The sequence below is a fragment of the Acinonyx jubatus genome, chromosome A2 (genome assembly GCF_027475565.1).
Source record: "Acinonyx jubatus isolate Ajub_Pintada_27869175 chromosome A2, VMU_Ajub_asm_v1.0, whole genome shotgun sequence".
NCBI lineage: Eukaryota > Metazoa > Chordata > Mammalia > Carnivora > Felidae > Acinonyx > Acinonyx jubatus.
In genome coordinates, this window is record NC_069383.1 from 165,498,539 (window position 1) to 165,514,308 (window position 15,770).

At 59.6% G+C, this 15,770-nt stretch overlaps 1 protein-coding gene and 1 long non-coding RNA gene across 2 annotated transcripts; one reads left to right on the forward strand and one right to left on the reverse strand.

Moving 5' to 3' along the window:
* Nucleotides 1-25: 25 nt before the first annotated feature.
* LOC113596313 (uncharacterized) lies at nucleotides 26-5,437 on the forward strand. Its single transcript, XR_008297384.1, has 2 exons — nucleotides 26-397; nucleotides 2,704-5,437. It is a non-coding gene; the product is annotated as an uncharacterized LOC113596313 (long non-coding RNA).
* Nucleotides 4,933-14,117, reverse strand: BSG (basigin (Ok blood group)). Its single transcript, XM_027049116.2, has 8 exons — nucleotides 13,967-14,117; nucleotides 7,960-8,116; nucleotides 7,138-7,220; nucleotides 6,881-7,017; nucleotides 6,533-6,809; nucleotides 5,945-5,969; nucleotides 5,723-5,784; nucleotides 4,933-5,611 (listed from the first exon to the last, which is right to left on the reverse strand). Exons 1-7 carry the CDS (start codon nucleotides 14,031-14,033, stop codon nucleotides 5,724-5,726), a joined length of 807 nt encoding a protein of 268 aa, XP_026904917.1. The 5' UTR covers nucleotides 14,034-14,117; the 3' UTR covers nucleotides 4,933-5,611; nucleotide 5,723.
* Nucleotides 14,118-15,770: the final 1,653 nt, after the last annotated feature.

Consider the following 15,770-nt stretch of genomic DNA (forward strand, 5'->3'; position numbering starts at 1 on the left):
CTGGGCTGGGGCGGGGCCGCGGGGGCGGGGCCCCGGGGAGGAGCAGGGGCAGGGGCAGGGGCGGGTTGGGGGCCCCGCCTCTGCCCGCGCCCCCTCCCGGCGCGCCGCGCCCAGACCCCCGCGCCAGGGAAACTGAGGCCGCGGGGTCGGTGACCGCCCAAGGGCACGCGGCCTGAGGCCTTGGAGACCTGCTCAGGCCTCGTTCCAGAAAGGGAAACTGAGGCCCGCGAGGCGGAAGGACACGTCCAAGGTCACTGAGCCCAGCCCCGGGGACCAGAGCCTCCTCCGCGCTCCACCTTCGCAAGGGATCTTCCCCGCGCGCAGGGTTCACCCGCCTGGAGGCCACAGCCAGGCGCAGGGAAGCGAGACCGCCCCCGTGCCAGCCTCCTTCCTTTCTGTAAGTGAGAATTTCCGTAATAAGGATGTTTTTAAAGGCCAGAAGGGCCTTGGCTTTGTAATTCGAGGGCCCTGGAAAGACCCGTGGGAGTGTGTTGTGTGCGGAGGGGCAAAATGGGGTCCATGCGGCCAGTCTCCAGGTCTTTCTCGCCTCCTGCGTGTGAAGAAAACTGTGGCCAACAGGAAGAGCCACCCATTGGTGTTGGCACCTACCCCCTAAAATCCAATGGAGGGCTGGGATCTCCTGTAAGGCTGGTGGGTCCCAGGATCATAGAGGGGAACTCAGAGTCCCTGCCCACTTCCCACTGATGCCCACATGGGAGTCCCACCCGACTGCCCATTTCTCTGCCTCTTTGGGCCCAGCCCCCACCTCTGGGGGGACACCTGAGGCTCTGTGCCGGGACCAGGAGCCAGGTTGGGGACTTACTTGGTGTTAAGTGACATGGGAGCACAGGCCCTAGCCCCTGGTCCCTAGCCCCTAGGCCCTCGTCCCTAGCTGGGCTCAACCAGAGTGGGGGAGAGGCGTCCTGAGAGGCAGGTGATGGAGGGAGACAGAGAGGAGAAGGCACGTCCTGGCCTCCGGGAGCCTCCAGCCTTCATAGCACTGTTCCGTGGGCACATCCACCTGCTGGGATGTTGGGTCCATGAGAGCAGAGATGTAACTGTCCCTGAACACGGTGGGTGCTCACTGGTGGTTGAGAGAGGGACTGAGCCGGGCCATCTTGAGCCCCCACCAGGCTGCCTCGAGCCCTGGGGACCCCAGTGCTTCCATGAGGCAGGCCTGGCCTCCCTGGGGTCACTGCCACCTTGCCTGTGGCCAGACCTACGGCCAGGCGGGTGGGCGGGCAGGGCTGCTCTCTGTCCTGAGGTGGTGGCGAGAAGATGGGCAGTAGGGTTGGCAGTGCCAGGCTGCGGCCCGCCCCGGGCAGATGTGTGCTCCAGTTGAAGGGGGATCTTTTATGCTCACCCTGGGAGCATGTCAGTCTGGGCAGGCCGCCAGAGCCCCAGGGCTTGTGGCTGAGAGCGGGAGGGAGGCGGACTGTGGCCCAGCCTGAGGACCCACCAGGCCTGGGGGTGGGAGAGACAGGCCTGGACCTGGGAGTCGCCTCGGGGGGGGGGGGTCCCGGCCCCTCCTGAGCCTTGGGGACCCTGTCCACAGGTCCCAACAACTCCCCTTCCTCCCACAGACTCCACCCTGGGCCAGATGGCTACCAGCGTGCGTCTCCCAACCCTGTCACCACCTGCCCAGGACAGAGTGTTCGTTCTTTGCATTCATTCAATTCATTGATTCAACAAATCTTCATTAAGCACTTGATCAGGGGCTGGAATTCAGAACTGATTCTCACAGGCCAACAGTTAAGCAGAGGGGACAGTCAACACAGTAAACATTACGTTTCATAGATAATTAAAAGGTGGCCAGTGCCACGCAACTCAGGCCAGGAAAGGGAGGAAAAAGGTGCCGGGGGGGGGGGGGCGGGGGCGGCGATGTCCAGAGGCTTCCCTGAGGGAAAACCAAAAGGAAGAGAGGGCTGGTATCATGTGGACATTTGCGGGAAGAGTGTCTGAAAAGTGGCAAGGCCTGTGCAAAAAAGCTCTGAGGCAGGATGGTGCCTGGCTTGTGGGAGAAGAAAGGATATCAAGGACCCAGGGGGTGGGTGAAGATGATGAGGACGCTGAGACAGCAGTGGGTGAGGCAGGTCTGTTGCCTAAATCTGCTCTGGACTCCCCAGTGCCTTTGGAAGGAAACCCCAATCCCTCCGCACCATCCAGTTAGCCCCCCATCCTTCCTCACCATTCCTGGACTCTACAGACAGTGCCTCTGCTGCGCTGAGCCCCTGGCACCGTCCCTCCTTCGGTGCTACCTCCGGCACGGGCTCTGGGGGCACCTTCGGACCTCCACTCAGAAGCCTGCTCTCTCTCTAGCTGGGGCAAGTCCAGGCTGGAGGCCCTGAAGCCCAGACAGTCTGGGCACCCTCCCTCTGAGTGAAACATAATTTAAGAACAAGAAGACAAAACGAGGCCAGGGCTTTGGCAGGCCCCAGACCAGTGACTGTCCCGGAGTTTAAGCCTCAGGGGCTGCCGGACTCAAAGAATACTGAGATGTCTGATCAGACATGGGTGGCAGGACGGTTGGCTTAGGAAAGAGAGGGTGACGTGCCCCAGGTCTTAGAGCCACACATGCAAACACCATTGTGCTCTGGGGGTCCCGCCCAGAGTGGCAAGTGACCTCAGCTTCATGGTGTCTGCAGTGAGGATGTCCTCAGTTCTGCTAACCTAGGACTCAGCAGGGTTTTCCTTTCCTCACAGAGATCACTCTCCCCGGTGGATGGGGCGGGACAGCCAAACCTGATGACCCCCAGCACCTCTGTCCTACTTCGTTCCAGCTCTGTCTTCTGCTGCTGGGCAAGACCCCCAATCCCTCCCTTGCTGCCAACCGGTGTGAGACCTTGGGGTGCTCTGGGTGGGGTGTCCCAAGGAGAGGATGCACAGCCCCCTCTGTGGGCCCAGAGATGCCCGTGGGGTACTTCCAAAGAGCACCGGCAACGTGCCGTTTCGTCTAATGGACACCCCAGCCCTCTGCCCTTCTGCCCTCCCAGATTGGGACCCCGAGACACCGGTTCCTGAGCCTCCTAGCACTTGCCAAATATGAACCCATGGACTCTTGAGACTTGGCTGCTGTCACTTCTTCACCCCACTCTGGGGAAACTGAGGCAGGCTCCAGCAGGCTGTTAACAAGAACGCCCCCCAGCGGCACAGAGCGCACACTGCCGTGCTCATTAAATGCTTACAGATGGAGGGATGAATACTTAAGTACTTACAAAGAAAGCTTACAAAGCTGCTCGTGAGTGGTCCCAATTTGGCTAATTACACGTCCACGTGAGGGGCATCTGTGAGGGGAGGGTCTTTTGGGCTAGGAGGACCAGAGAGGGCTGCTAAGGAGGCCGAGCCTCGCTCGCCTCGCCACAGCACCCCCCACGCTCCAGGAAGCCCCGCTCCTGCCCCAGGCTCTGCCGGCCAGAAGCTCCCGTACGTCCCGTCTGGACCCAGTGCAGAGCGCAGCAGGAAGCAGATGGACAGGGCCCTGGCCTCCCAGGGGACACAGAGCCCCAGCAACCCAGTGCGCACGTGTGCCTTCTGACTTCGGGCGACGAGGGAGGCTGCACCTGAGCCCCGGCAGCTTCCCCAGCGAGGGGCCAGCTCGTCATCACCTCCTCCCCCGCCACAGCCCAGCCACGACACGGGTGCCCAGCCAGTGTTGCTTCGTGATCTCCACAAAGTGTGAGTGGTGGGTGCCCCCAAGGAACCCCAGGGTGCAGGGAGGTTGGGCCAGCTGTGTCCAGGGCCAGGCTGGTGCAGCCCCAAGAGCCCTCTGTAGAGGGGCTCCGCTGGCCCCTAGAGCCTGCTCCATGGCAAGTGCGTAGCGCCCTCTGGTGACGGCCAGGGGGAAGGCCGGGTCCGCAGCTCCCCCAGCCCAGCGGGTTCAGCTCTTCCCGGTGTGACCTGGGGGTGGGAGGGGGCTGTATCACGGACACCCGTTCTGCCCACAGAAGCCCAGGGAATACTTGCAGCTGACAGTGTGGCCGCCAGAGCTCAGCGGGGGTGGGGGCACCCCGGTCAGCTCCATTTCAGAGCCTGGAGTCTCAAACTGGCAGTTCGCGGGCCAGGCTTGACCTCGCGGGCGTCGTTACGCTGGAGTTTTTGCCCACATTGAAAATTAAGAATTTCACATGCAAGCCCCAATTTCTGGCTGCTACGGAGACTTGGGAATAGCTGGCTCAGGGCTCCTTGGCCTCTGGTTCCTCCTGACCCCAGAGGGGAGGTATGGGATGACCACACTCCCTAGGAGTGGCTGCGGGGTCACTCCTCCTCTGTACCAAGCAGGAGGCCTAGATGGCACGGGCCAGAGCCCCCAGGTTTGGCGAGGACGAAGCTCATGAGGCCCTACCTCCTGTGATGTGCTCCCATGGTGTGTTCCCCAGACCCTCAGCCCCACCCATGTTTGTTGCAGTTGTCAGGCTGGGCTGTGCAAACAGGGACTCCCTTTCTCCTGGGGGCCGGCTCAGAAGGGCCACCTCCCTACCACAACACTGCCCTTCGGGGCTTTCTAGGCCTCAGTGGCCCCTCTTCAGCTGGACAAAGTCCCAAGGGGCTGGCTCCACTACGGACACCTGCCGGGATCCATCATGAGGGCCTGCCCCACCCCCCACCCCCTCACCCCCCACTCAAACCACAGGGAGCTTCCTGCCCAGGGCAGGTGGGTGCCAGGCAGCTGTGGGTGGGGGTTGTCTGTTCTGTCCTGGGGGGCCCATGGGAAGGATTCCCAGGTGCCCCTGTCCAGTCCTCTTTGACGGCAAGAAACAAACTCAGAGGGAAGGGCTGCTGTGTGGAGGGAACCAGCTGGTGAGCCCCCCCCCCCATTCCCAGACCTGCCACAGGCCTGGCCCCTCTGCCCCCCCCCCCCATCTGCACCCCCCCCAACCCCTGCCCTGGTTCTCCTGCTGAGACCCTGGGCCGGCGCACACAGGAGCCTGGAAAGACGGACACGGGTCAGCCTTTATTGGTGAGCAGGCAGGTGGCGGGCAGGTCAGGACGCAGCTCTGGCGGGATGGCCACCACACCACTCCTCCACAGCCAGGCGGGGATGTCGGGGGCCCCACCTGCCTCGAGCTGTCCCCACACACAACACAGACTGGAGGCGACCCGGCAGCACAGACCTCAGACAGACAGGCAGGCACAATATGCTCCCACCGCACAACCCGTGACTTTCTGCAAAGGGCCCCAACGAGGCCCAGCAGCCTCAGGAGGTAGAGCCCCACAAGAAGGCCAGTCTGCCCTTCATGACCCCCAAGATGGGGTGGGATGCCGAGGGGATGGGCTGGGGGGACGGGAGGGACAGGTGTCTGCGTGTGTGTCGGGGGGGGGAGGACAGCGAGGGGACAAGTGGGCAGCGAGGGGATGGGCAGAGGGCACCAGTAATCTCACAGGAAGCTCATGGCTTCCTCAAGGCGCTCACAAAATATTTAAAAAGGAAAACTAAAACTCCTAAAGAATGGAATTCTACATGTAGAAAACCCTAGTTTAGTTTTAAAAAGGAAAGAAACGTGAGCTGACCCACAGTGTGGTCTGCTTTTGTGGGGCGGGTCTCCTTTAAGAGGAAAGAACGTGGACTCTGCGAACAGCAGACACTGAGCTGCTCCGGACAGAGGCTGGAGGCCTGTGTGGGGGCAGGACAGACGCTCAGACAGCAGCCGGAAGCTGGGGGGGTGAGGTGGGGGGGGTGGGGAGGGGTAGTCCTCCCTCCCCTCCCCCCCCCGCCCCTCCTCACCTCAGTTGGCGTTCCTCTGGCGAACGTTCTTGCCTTTGTCGTTGATGTGCCCGCTGCTCTTCCTGGGGAGGGACAGAGGGCTGACGGACGCTCGGGAAGACACAACGGTGTCCCTGCTCCCACCCACCACGTGCAGGGTGCAGGCTCTCCAGGCCAGCAGCCCCTCCAGGCCCTGCCTGGGGAACACTGCCTGCCTGCTAGCCCAGCAAGGCCACGACTTACAGAGGAGCGGAGCCGGTGTCCTCATCTGTGCAGACGCGCGGCCACATGTAGAGAGAGGACAGGCCATCAGGAAGTGTCCCGGGACAAAGCCCCTCGTGGGCTGGCACCGGTTCTGCTGGGCCCTGCCCTCAGTTTCCCTGACTGTTAAGTGCAGGCAACCGGCCCGGCTGCCAGCACATGCATCCTCAAAATGAGCTGTCTGGGGTCATGGCCCAAGGGGTGCCTGGGAGCCCTGACCACTCCCTACGAACTCGGCCCGCAGGAGCCAGGCAGGGGCCAAGCTCAGGTTTCCTGAGCTCCGTCACGTGCAAAGTCAAGAGCATGCTTGGTGCCTACAACCCTTGGGCCCTCAGCAGCCGCCATGGGCAGGGGCAGAGCAGCCAAGAGGACAGCCACTCCCCTCGGAGGTCACCCACCTGCAGCCGAGTGAGGGAGGACAGCGGGGCAGACCAGGCAACGGGCGAGCAGACCTCCAGCTGGGGACCCGTTTGACCCCACAGCGCCCTCCTCTGTCCCGCACTCCCGGACAGTGGCCTGCCCCCACCCCCCACCCCCCCTGCACAGCGAGCAAAGGGCCTGTGGGCTCACCGTCCAGGACCTCGTCCGGCTTCCGTCGCTTCTCATAGATGAAGATCACAGTGACCAGCACCAGCACCTCGGCCACGATGCCCAGGAACGGCCAGAGGGCGGCAAAGCGGTTTCGCACGCGCAGCGTGACAACGGCCTGGCTGGTGCCCTCCGAGTTGGTGCCGTTGCAGGCGTACCTGCCGGGGTCCGTCTCCAGGTCCAGGCTCAAGATGTGCAGCTCCGTCTTCGTCTCCGAGGACACCACGAAGAATTTGTTCTGGGAGCTGTTGCTGATGACCTGGGGGTGGGCGGACTTTGTAGGGGCCGGGGCGGAGGCCAGCTCTTCCCCCCGGCAGGCATGGGCCTCACCTGGTCACCAGAGCTTTCCATCTTGTACCACACCCAGTCGCTGACCGGGGGGAAGGAGTCAGACTTGCAGCCTAGCACGACCGACTCCCTCTCGGTGGCGTGCTCGGACTTCTTCACGGCCTTGATGTTGGGGAGCCCTACAGGGGTAACCGAGCAAGGCAGGAGCCTGAGCCCATGACCCTGGAGGAGGAGCTGTACCTCTCTGGGGGTCCTTCTGGCCCCCGCCCCAGATGCCCCCGAGGGCCCCCAGAGCTCACCCTTCACCTCGATGCTGGTCTTGCCTGCTTGCTCTGGGAGGAAGACGCACCAGTACTCACCAGAGCGGTCATCCAGGTCCACCCTGCAAACAGACGCGCAGCAATGAGCGGGGCTCGTGGTGGGGACGGACGCCATCCTGTCCTCGGTGAAGTTCAAACCTCTGCAAGCAGCAGGGGACTCCCACCGGAGGCCAGAGCAAGGCCACACTCGGGAGTCCCTGCAGGGCACGAGGGCACAGGCTGCCCACTTCCCATCAGAGAGAGACGAGGAGGCATGGGTGGCAGATGGAACCGGTCCCCCCAACTGACTGACCCAGTGCCTGCATCGATGAGCCCCTGTGCCCAGTCACCCCTGAAACCAGACTCTGGTTCTGGAGCTGGCTCAGGCATCGACTAAGACCAGGCTTCAGAGCAGGGTGGCACAGAGGCCCCAAGACCTCAGGGAGCCAGGTGCTTGGGGATTCCGGGCTGGGAGACCCCAGGTCTGCCTGCCCTCCTCAGCTGGCACCCCGGAGAAAGAAGGGAAGGGTCTTGGAGTCCAGCCTTACATTCAGCAGCCAGGGGACCCTTGCTGGCTGCCAGGCCTTGGCCATCTCAGACCCCAGAAGCCTGGGCTTCTCACACTGAGGGATCTGAGCAGAGCTTGTGTCTAACGTCTGTCCAAAGCAGGCCCGCCGACTACAACCCCAGTTCTGATTGACCAGAGAGGCCGTGAGCAGCAACACGGTGTGGGAGCAGGGGCAGGAAGGGGCCTGGGGGTGACGCCTGCAGGCTGAGATGGGGCCCGGTGTGTTTGTGGGCCCTGAGGCAGGCCCCACTCACTCATACTCTGTCTTCAGGTCGGGCAGCGCGTCTTCCTTCAGCACCTTGCCCGCCTTCACCCAGCGGTGGCCAACGATCTCAGTGGTGCTGTGGTTCAAGGCACAGGTAAGGCGTGTTTTGGAGCCAGCATCATCTACAGATGTCCAGATCCCACTCCCTAGGTGGCCACAGGAGAGAACATTGGCAAAAGGTAAGGGAAAGAAAGGACCCGAACCCAGGACCCTGAACCACCTGCCCACTTGTCCCTGTGGCAAGCGTGCAATGGCCCGGACACCCCAGGCCATCCACACTGTCCTGAGCCGGCCCAGAGGAGAGGAGTCCTGAATCACACCTGGCTCCTTCTGGAAGGACACCTTCTGTGGAGTTAAAGGAGCCTGGGGTCTGCAGAGCTACTGCTGCAGAGAAGAGGGCTTGATGAAGGTTCTGTCGGGAAACATTCTAACCAGCTGGGCCTCAGGTGTTGGAAACAAAAGCCAATAACCACCCTGGGCCCCAGAACCTGGCCAAGACATGGACTGCTGGGTCCAGCCCAGCACAGACCTGAAATTCCTTTTGTATTAAAAAAGTTTTTTTTAATGTTTATTTATTTTTGAGAAAGACAGACAGACTGTGAGTGGGGGAGGGGCAGAGAGAGAGGGAGACACAGAATGAGAAGCAGGATCCAGGCTCCGAGCTGTCAGCGCAGAGCCCGACGCGGGGCTCGAACTCATGAGCTGTGAGATCATGACCTGAGCTGAAGGTGGACTCTTTTTTTTATTTTCTAATTTTTTTTAAGTTGTATTTATTTATTTTTGAGAGAGAGACAGAGTAAGTGGGGCAGGGGCAGAGAGAGAGAGAGAGAGAGAGAGAGAGAGAGAGAGAGAGAGAGAGAGAGAATCCCAAGCAGGCTCCACACTGTCAGCACGGAGCCTGATGCAGGGCTTGAACTCACACACCGCGAGATCATGACCTGAGCTGAAACCAAGAGTCGGACTCTTACCTGACTGAGCCCCCCCAGGCACCTCCGAAATTCCTCTTTTAAAAGATAAATCTGGGGTACCTGGGTGGCTCCATCGGTTGGGCGACTGACTTCGACTCAGGTCATGATCTCACGGTTCAGGAGTTCGAGCCCCGCGTCGGGCTCTGTGCTGACAGCCTGGAGCCTGGAACTTGCTTCAGATTCTGTGTCTCCCTCTCTCTCTACCCCTGCCCTGCTCACATCCTGTGTCTGTCTCTCAATAATGAGTAAATGTTAAAAAAAAAAAAAAAAATGTTAAAAAAAAAAAAAAGATAAATCTAAGGGCGCCTGGGTGGCTCAGTCAGTTAAGCCTCTGACTTTTGATTTCAGCTCAGGTCTCACAGTTGGGGAAATGAAACACCACACAGGAGTCTGCGCTGACAACACAGAGCCTACTTGGGATTCTCTCTTTCCCTCTTTCTGCCCCTCCCCTGCTCATGCTCTCACTCTCAGAATAAGTAAACATTAAGAAAAAAAAATTAAAAGAAAAAAAAAGATAAATCTACTGGGGGTACCTGGGTGATTCAGTCAGGTAAGCGTCTGACTTCTGATTTTGCCTGAGGTCATACTTGCACAGCTCAGAGGAGTTCGAGCCCCATGTTGGGCTCTGTGCTGACAGAGCAGAGCCTGCTTGGGATTTTCTCTCTCTCAAAATAAACATAAAAAAAAAAAAAAAAAGTTCTTCTCCCTCTGCCCCTCCCCTGCTCACATACTCTCTCAAAAATAAACAAATAAATAAGTGAATCTAGCACAGTCCCAGCCGCCATTCCCTGGAGGCCCCTGCAGAACCCCCCACCCCTCCTCCCATCAAGGCAGGGCCATCCGAGATGGGTACCTCCCACCGGGGCAGGGCTTGCTGGCTCCAGCTGCCCCATCCTGAACGGCACCTTCTTCAGGAAGGTCAAGAGCGCACCCCCACTTGCCACTAAGCCTCTCTGTAGGGACAACCAAGGCACTGCTGGTGGACTCCCAGGGCCTGGCCCTTCTGTTCAATTTCCAACTAGGCAAACCTCCCCACTGGCTTGAGACGTTCTCTTTAGGAATCGAAAATCACTTAGAACCAGGGGCGCCTGGGTGGCTCAGTCGGTTAGGCGTCCGACTTCAGCTCGGTTCATGATCTCACAGTCCGTGAGTTCCAGCCCCGCGTCGGGCTCTGTGCTGACAGCTCAGAGCCTGGAGCCCGCTTCCGATTCTGTGTCTTCCTCTCTCTGCCCCTCCCCCACTCACACTCTGTCTTAAAAATAAATAATAAAAACATTAAAAAAAAAAAAATCACTTAGAACCAGACGGTAAGAAGCCTGCTGAGGCAAGGAGGCTTGAGCCAGGGAGGGCTGCCCTCCAGGGACCAGAGTTCAGGGAGAGAGACTGTCAGGCGCTCAAGGGGACCCAGCGTCGAAGGTGAGGGGCATGGAGCTATGAGAATGAACCAGGAGGGCCCCCCCCACTTCCCTCCACACCAGACGCTGGGCATCGGTGAAGCAGCAGACCCATCCTTGTGCACGTCAGAGCCCCATCCCGGGGCTCAGAGCAGGTGTCACAGGGACGCTCTGGTGCCATCATCCTGGAATTCCACATTGTCCCCAGCTCGCCTCCCCGGTGACATATGCCCCAGAGGCGTCCCTTCTAGAAGACCACGCCCAGATGATGTGGGCACAGAGATCCATCCCGGGGCTATTGGCAATAAGCTTCTTTTCCATCCAGTCTGCAGGGAGACGCCTACAGCACAAAACTGGGTGAAAAACCGGAATGTGAGACTGTATTTAAAAAGCCACAGTGTGAAGTAAGCAGCGACAAGAAGCAGGCTCTCCCGTCCAGAGACCGGGTCGGTCATTAAGAAAATTTAACCTGACCCAAAGGGCAGCAGGCGAGCTTTACTGGAGAGAGAGCACTGAATCCTCCCCTCCCCTGTCCTGCTACAGACTGGCCACAGGCAGGCACTTCCAGTCTGGAGAGCGGTGGCCTCTTTGTGTGGAAGAGGCAGGACCTGAGGCCAGTGGAGGGCAGGACACAAGGTCCCAGGACTCTAGACGGGCAGGGGAAGGGGCAGACAGCTCAGCAGCAGCCAGACAGGAGCTACAGGGAGGCTCCTCTCTGCTGCCCTAGGCACTACCCACCGTTGGCGCGTGCACGCACATGCAGCACACGCACGCGTGCACACACACGGGGGTGGTCACGGGCATGCACACACACACAGCACATGTATGCACGCGTGGACACATGGGTTCAGACACATACACACGACACGTGAGTACAGACGTATACACGTGTGTGCAGACACACACCCAAAGCACACATAGGGACACGTGCGTGCACACACTCACGGCTTCAAGTCCGTATCGGAGGGCGCGGGCTACTGCTCTGGGGCAAGGTGGACCTTCATGCCTGCCCCTGGGGTGGCCCAAAGCCCATTCACAGGACTCAAAACAGGCACAATCCCAAGCAGGCAGAAGGGTGAAGCTGGGGCTCTGTGGCTGCCCTGAGCCCTCTGTGGCTGTGCTGTCTCTTCAGAAGGATCACCTCCCGGCAACCCACATTTCTCAGGAGTCAAGATTTCCCAAGATTGCAAAACCCAACAGCTGGTGCAGAGCCGGGAGGGTGAGTCACGGCAGGAAGTGAAGCCAGAGAATGCTCTCCTCCTAGACTCGTCTGTGCCCTTGTCCCCTCACCCAGAGGCTGCTAGAAAAGGTCAGTTCGATCTTACTCGGCCGCGACCTGCCTCCCTGGGAGAGAAAGAAGTCGCCCAAAGGCCACAGGCCTGAGGGCCACTTCCACCAGCGGAAGCAGTGAGGGCCGGGGCACAGCTTCCCCCACCCTGCCTCCCTCCTCCCTTGTCTGAGGAACCACAGGCTGACACCCCTGCCCTGACCTGAGGGTAGCACACAGCAGGGAACTGAGACACGCCCCACCTGGCCCAGCAGATTGAGGGGGGAGGGCACCCACGGAATTCACAGGGACCCTAAGGGCCACAGGGACAGGAAGGAGGAACAAGGGAGAACATTTGACCCCCCCCCCCCCCATTTTGGCCATGTGACTGTGACCCACGTTCTCAAGTAAAGTCACCTTCATCTAAAAACAGCCACCCCTCCTCCCTGACCTCAGGCTGCTGGGCAGGGCACAGGGCCAGGCAGGCCTTATGGGAAACAGCCCACGAGCTGGGGATGAGACTGAGGCTCCCAGCACCCACCCTCCTCCCCACCCGACTCAGCAGCTCTACTCAGGTAGGAGGAGCAAGAGAACATTTCTGGGATGCCAGGCGTGGGTTCTGGGCCTCTCCACCCTCCCCTCCCCTCCATCTGGCCAGGAGGCCGCTCCTGCTCCCTTCACCTGAGGCTCGGGCCAAATCACCAGCCCGCAGGACCCAGCTAGCAACCTGGTGTCCATGTGTGCCCTCCCAACCTGGTGCACCAGGACAGCGGGGCCCTGGACAGTCCCAGGGAGAGCAGGGGTCCCCCTGGCAGAGCTCCTGAAACAAGTTTCTGGGGAGCTAGCTGACCCAGCCACGAGGGGTGAACACGGTCACTAATTCACACGTCCCAGCAGAAAAGGGACGCATGGTATTTGTGAGGGTCCCCGGGAAAGGTGACAAAGTAAAAAGGTCCCAGGTGGATTCAGACACGGCACAGACACACCTAGACTCCCCAGCACACACGCCCTACGCGAGACACAGGGCTTCCAGCTACAGCTCCGGTGCCTGGTCCCAGGAAACAGGTGAAAAGGCGCTAACCCAGGGCTTCCCCCTGACGGGAGGAGCAAACACAGAGACTTCCTTACCGCCCCCCCCCCCCCCCCCCCCGTCCCCGGGGCCGTCCGTGGCCACCTCCCGCCAGGGAGAGCTATTCCTGAAGGGCTCCAGCGGCCAGGGACCCGCTGGCGGGCAGTGAGCCATGGCCACGCCAGGCGCCAAGGCCCTTGCCCAGAGGCGTTCAATGAACAGCCGTTCTGATCATAAGGAAGAGGAAAGAGGCCAATTGAGCTCCTGAAGTGGGTCAGGAGTAAGTGGGTGAAGCTCCCACAAGAGGCAGCTCCTCCTGCCCCCCACCCCCAGCAGACACTGTGACCCTGCACTCCTGTCTCCCCAGACCCTTCTCTGCACTTTGTTCCCTACATGCCCATCACTATAAATCTTTAACCCAGAACAAAACGGGAAGTCTCGATCAAGGAAGAAAATTTCTATCAGGCAAAAGAGAGGCTGTCCCGCTTTCCCCTGAAAAATTCGCTTTGATCCATTTTCCCCTGAGCGTTCTCTACACGGTGCAGACCTCCCAGAAAGAAGTGCTGTTTGTGACTCCGTTAAAAACACCCTCTCAACACATCCTGCCCAGAACTGGGCTGCCAAAGCGACCTCACGGTGACCTTGGAACACGTCCCCTCCAGCCCTGGGCCTCAGTTTCCACTCCTGTTAAAGGAGGAGGGTGGACCAGCTGCCACCTCACTCTGTGGCCTGGAATCAGACAAAACCAAAGGAAGCAGAGCGTGCTGGCTTCCTGCCGGAGGTTTCAGGGTTTGGGCAAACACCAGGGGGCAGGTGCCTACCCAGAGCCAGACATGGGACCTAAATCCTGGGAAGAATGACAATCCCTTCCTGTGCCAGACAGCCCACCGGCTTCAGGGGCGGGCATTCCTCAGTCCTTGGTTCCAGCGTCCACGTGAGGGCCTGTGGAGGCGGCCACCGCTCCAGGCCGCACAGGCTTGCCAGGGCTCGCGGGATCCCGGGGCCGCGCCAATGCACCCCGCGGTGGCACTGGCACGCCGCGGGCGGGGACCCCGCCGGTTGAGAGGGGGCCGCTCCTGGACTCCGGCCCGGGCCTCCGCCGCCGGACGCGGGGACGGCGGAAGGGCGGGGCTCCGCCTCCAGACCCCATCCCAGGTCCCCTCACCTAGGGGTCAGGCCAGCCCTCGGACCCCTCGCGTTCCCCGGCCGCCGGGGTTTAGGGACTCCACCTGCAGGGCCGCCTGGCGGGCTCCCGCTGCCGCGGCTGAGCCTCCACCCGCGCCGGGCAGGACCCTCACCTGCTCCCGAGCCGCCCTCGGCGCTCAGCAGCGCCAGCACCAGGACCACGAGCTGCCGCACCGCCATGTCGCCCCCGTCCGTGCCGTCCCCGCCACCAACCGCCGCCCGCGGCACTATAAGAACCGGGAGGGGCCGGGCGCGCGCGCGCAGGGCAACGTCGCGGGGCGGGGCGGGGCGGGGGCGCGCACGGCACGCCAGCCGCCCCCTGCGCATGAGCGCGGACGCACATACGCACGCGTCGGCCCGAGCGGGCGCCTGCAGCGGTGCCACGTGACCCTGGCGGCCACGCCCCACGGGCTAGGGGCGTGGTTGCGTTGCTAGGAAACGGGGGCGGGGCCTGTGAGGGCTGGGCTGGGCCCCGCCTCTGTTTCCTCAGCCTCTCGCAGTGTGATGACAGAACAGATAAGTGCGTGCTCTGTAGAGGTTAAAATACTCGCTTTATGTTATGTGCATCTTACCACAATACGGAAAAGAAACAAAGCGTTAAGGGAGGCGGTGGGGATCCCTGTGAACAGGTGGGATGTGTGCCTTGGGCTGGGGTGGGCTGCCAGATTTAGCAAATAAAAATACCTGGATGGCAGTTAAGTGTGGATTTCAGGTGGAGAGCCAGTAATTTCTAAATGTAAGTATCCCGTGCAACATATGGACGTGGCTGTGCAAGAACATTCGCTGTTTATCTGAAATTCACACTAACTGGCTGTCCTGTATTTTGTCTGGAAAACCCATCCTGAGGTTCCCCATGCTTTACAACAAATACTTTTTTAATTTTTTAAGATTATTTATTAAAAACTTATTAAATTTATTTACTTATTTTGAGAGAGAGAGAGCGAGAGAGAGAGAGCACTAGCAGAGGAGGGGCAGAGAGAGGGAGAGAGAGAATCCCAAGCAGGCTCTGAGCTGTCAGTGCAGAGCCCGGTGTGGGGCTTGAACTCACAAATCATGACCTGAGCCAAAACCAAGAGTCGGGGGCTTAACTGAGACTGAGCCACCCAGGTGCCCCTATTTTTTTAAGATTTTATTTTTAAGTAATCTCCACGCCTAACATGGGGCTTGAGCTCATGACCCTGAGATCAAGAGTCGTATGCTCTTCTGACTGAGCCAGCCGGGCGCCCCCACAGCAAATACCTTGTTAAATGACAAAATAATTTCAAAAAACAAAACAAAACAAAACAGGTAGTCTATTGTTCATGATCTTGGGTTAGGCAGTAGTTTCTTACTTGTGACACGAAAAGCCTGAGCAACAATAAGAAAATAGATAAATAGGATTTCATCAAAATTAAAAACTTTGTGTTTCAAAGAACACCAAGAAGGAAGTGAAAGATCAACACACAGTATGGGAGAAAACACTGGGAAATCATAGATCTGATAAGAGACTCACATCCAATATAAAGAACACTTACAATTCAATTTAAAACAAGTACAAATAGGGGTGTGCTCAGGTGTGCTGAGCCTGGGTGGCTCAGGTGGCTGAGCATCTGACTTCGGCTCAGGTCACGATCTCGTGGTTCATGGGTTTGAGCCCTGCGTTGGGCTTGATGCTATCAGCACTGAGTCTGCTTCAGACCCTCTGTCCCCCCTCTCTCTGCCCCTCCCCTGCTTACACTCTGTCTCTCTGTCTCTCTCAAAAATCAGTATCAAAAAAAAATGGATGAAGGGTCTGAATACAACGCTTCTCCAAAGAAGACCTACAAATGGACAACGAGCCCATGAGGAGACGTCGGCCATCGTGAGCCATCAGGGAGTGCCGGTCACAGCCAGGTGAGGCACCGCGTCCCTCCTGTGCATCCTGATTGTTTTCAACTG

Coding starts and splice junctions, on each gene's coding strand:
- BSG (XM_027049116.2), bottom strand. CDS start 14,033: ATGGCGGTGCGGCAGCTCGTGGTCCTGGTGCTGGCGCTGCTGAGCGCC. Junction 7,221..7,959: donor GACCTGAAGACAGAGTATGA/GTGAGTGGGGCC, acceptor GTCTGTTTGCAG/GGTGGACCTGGATGACCGCT. Junction 6,810..6,880: donor TGGAAAGCTCTGGTGACCAG/GTGAGGCCCATG, acceptor GCCCACCCCCAG/GTCATCAGCAACAGCTCCCA.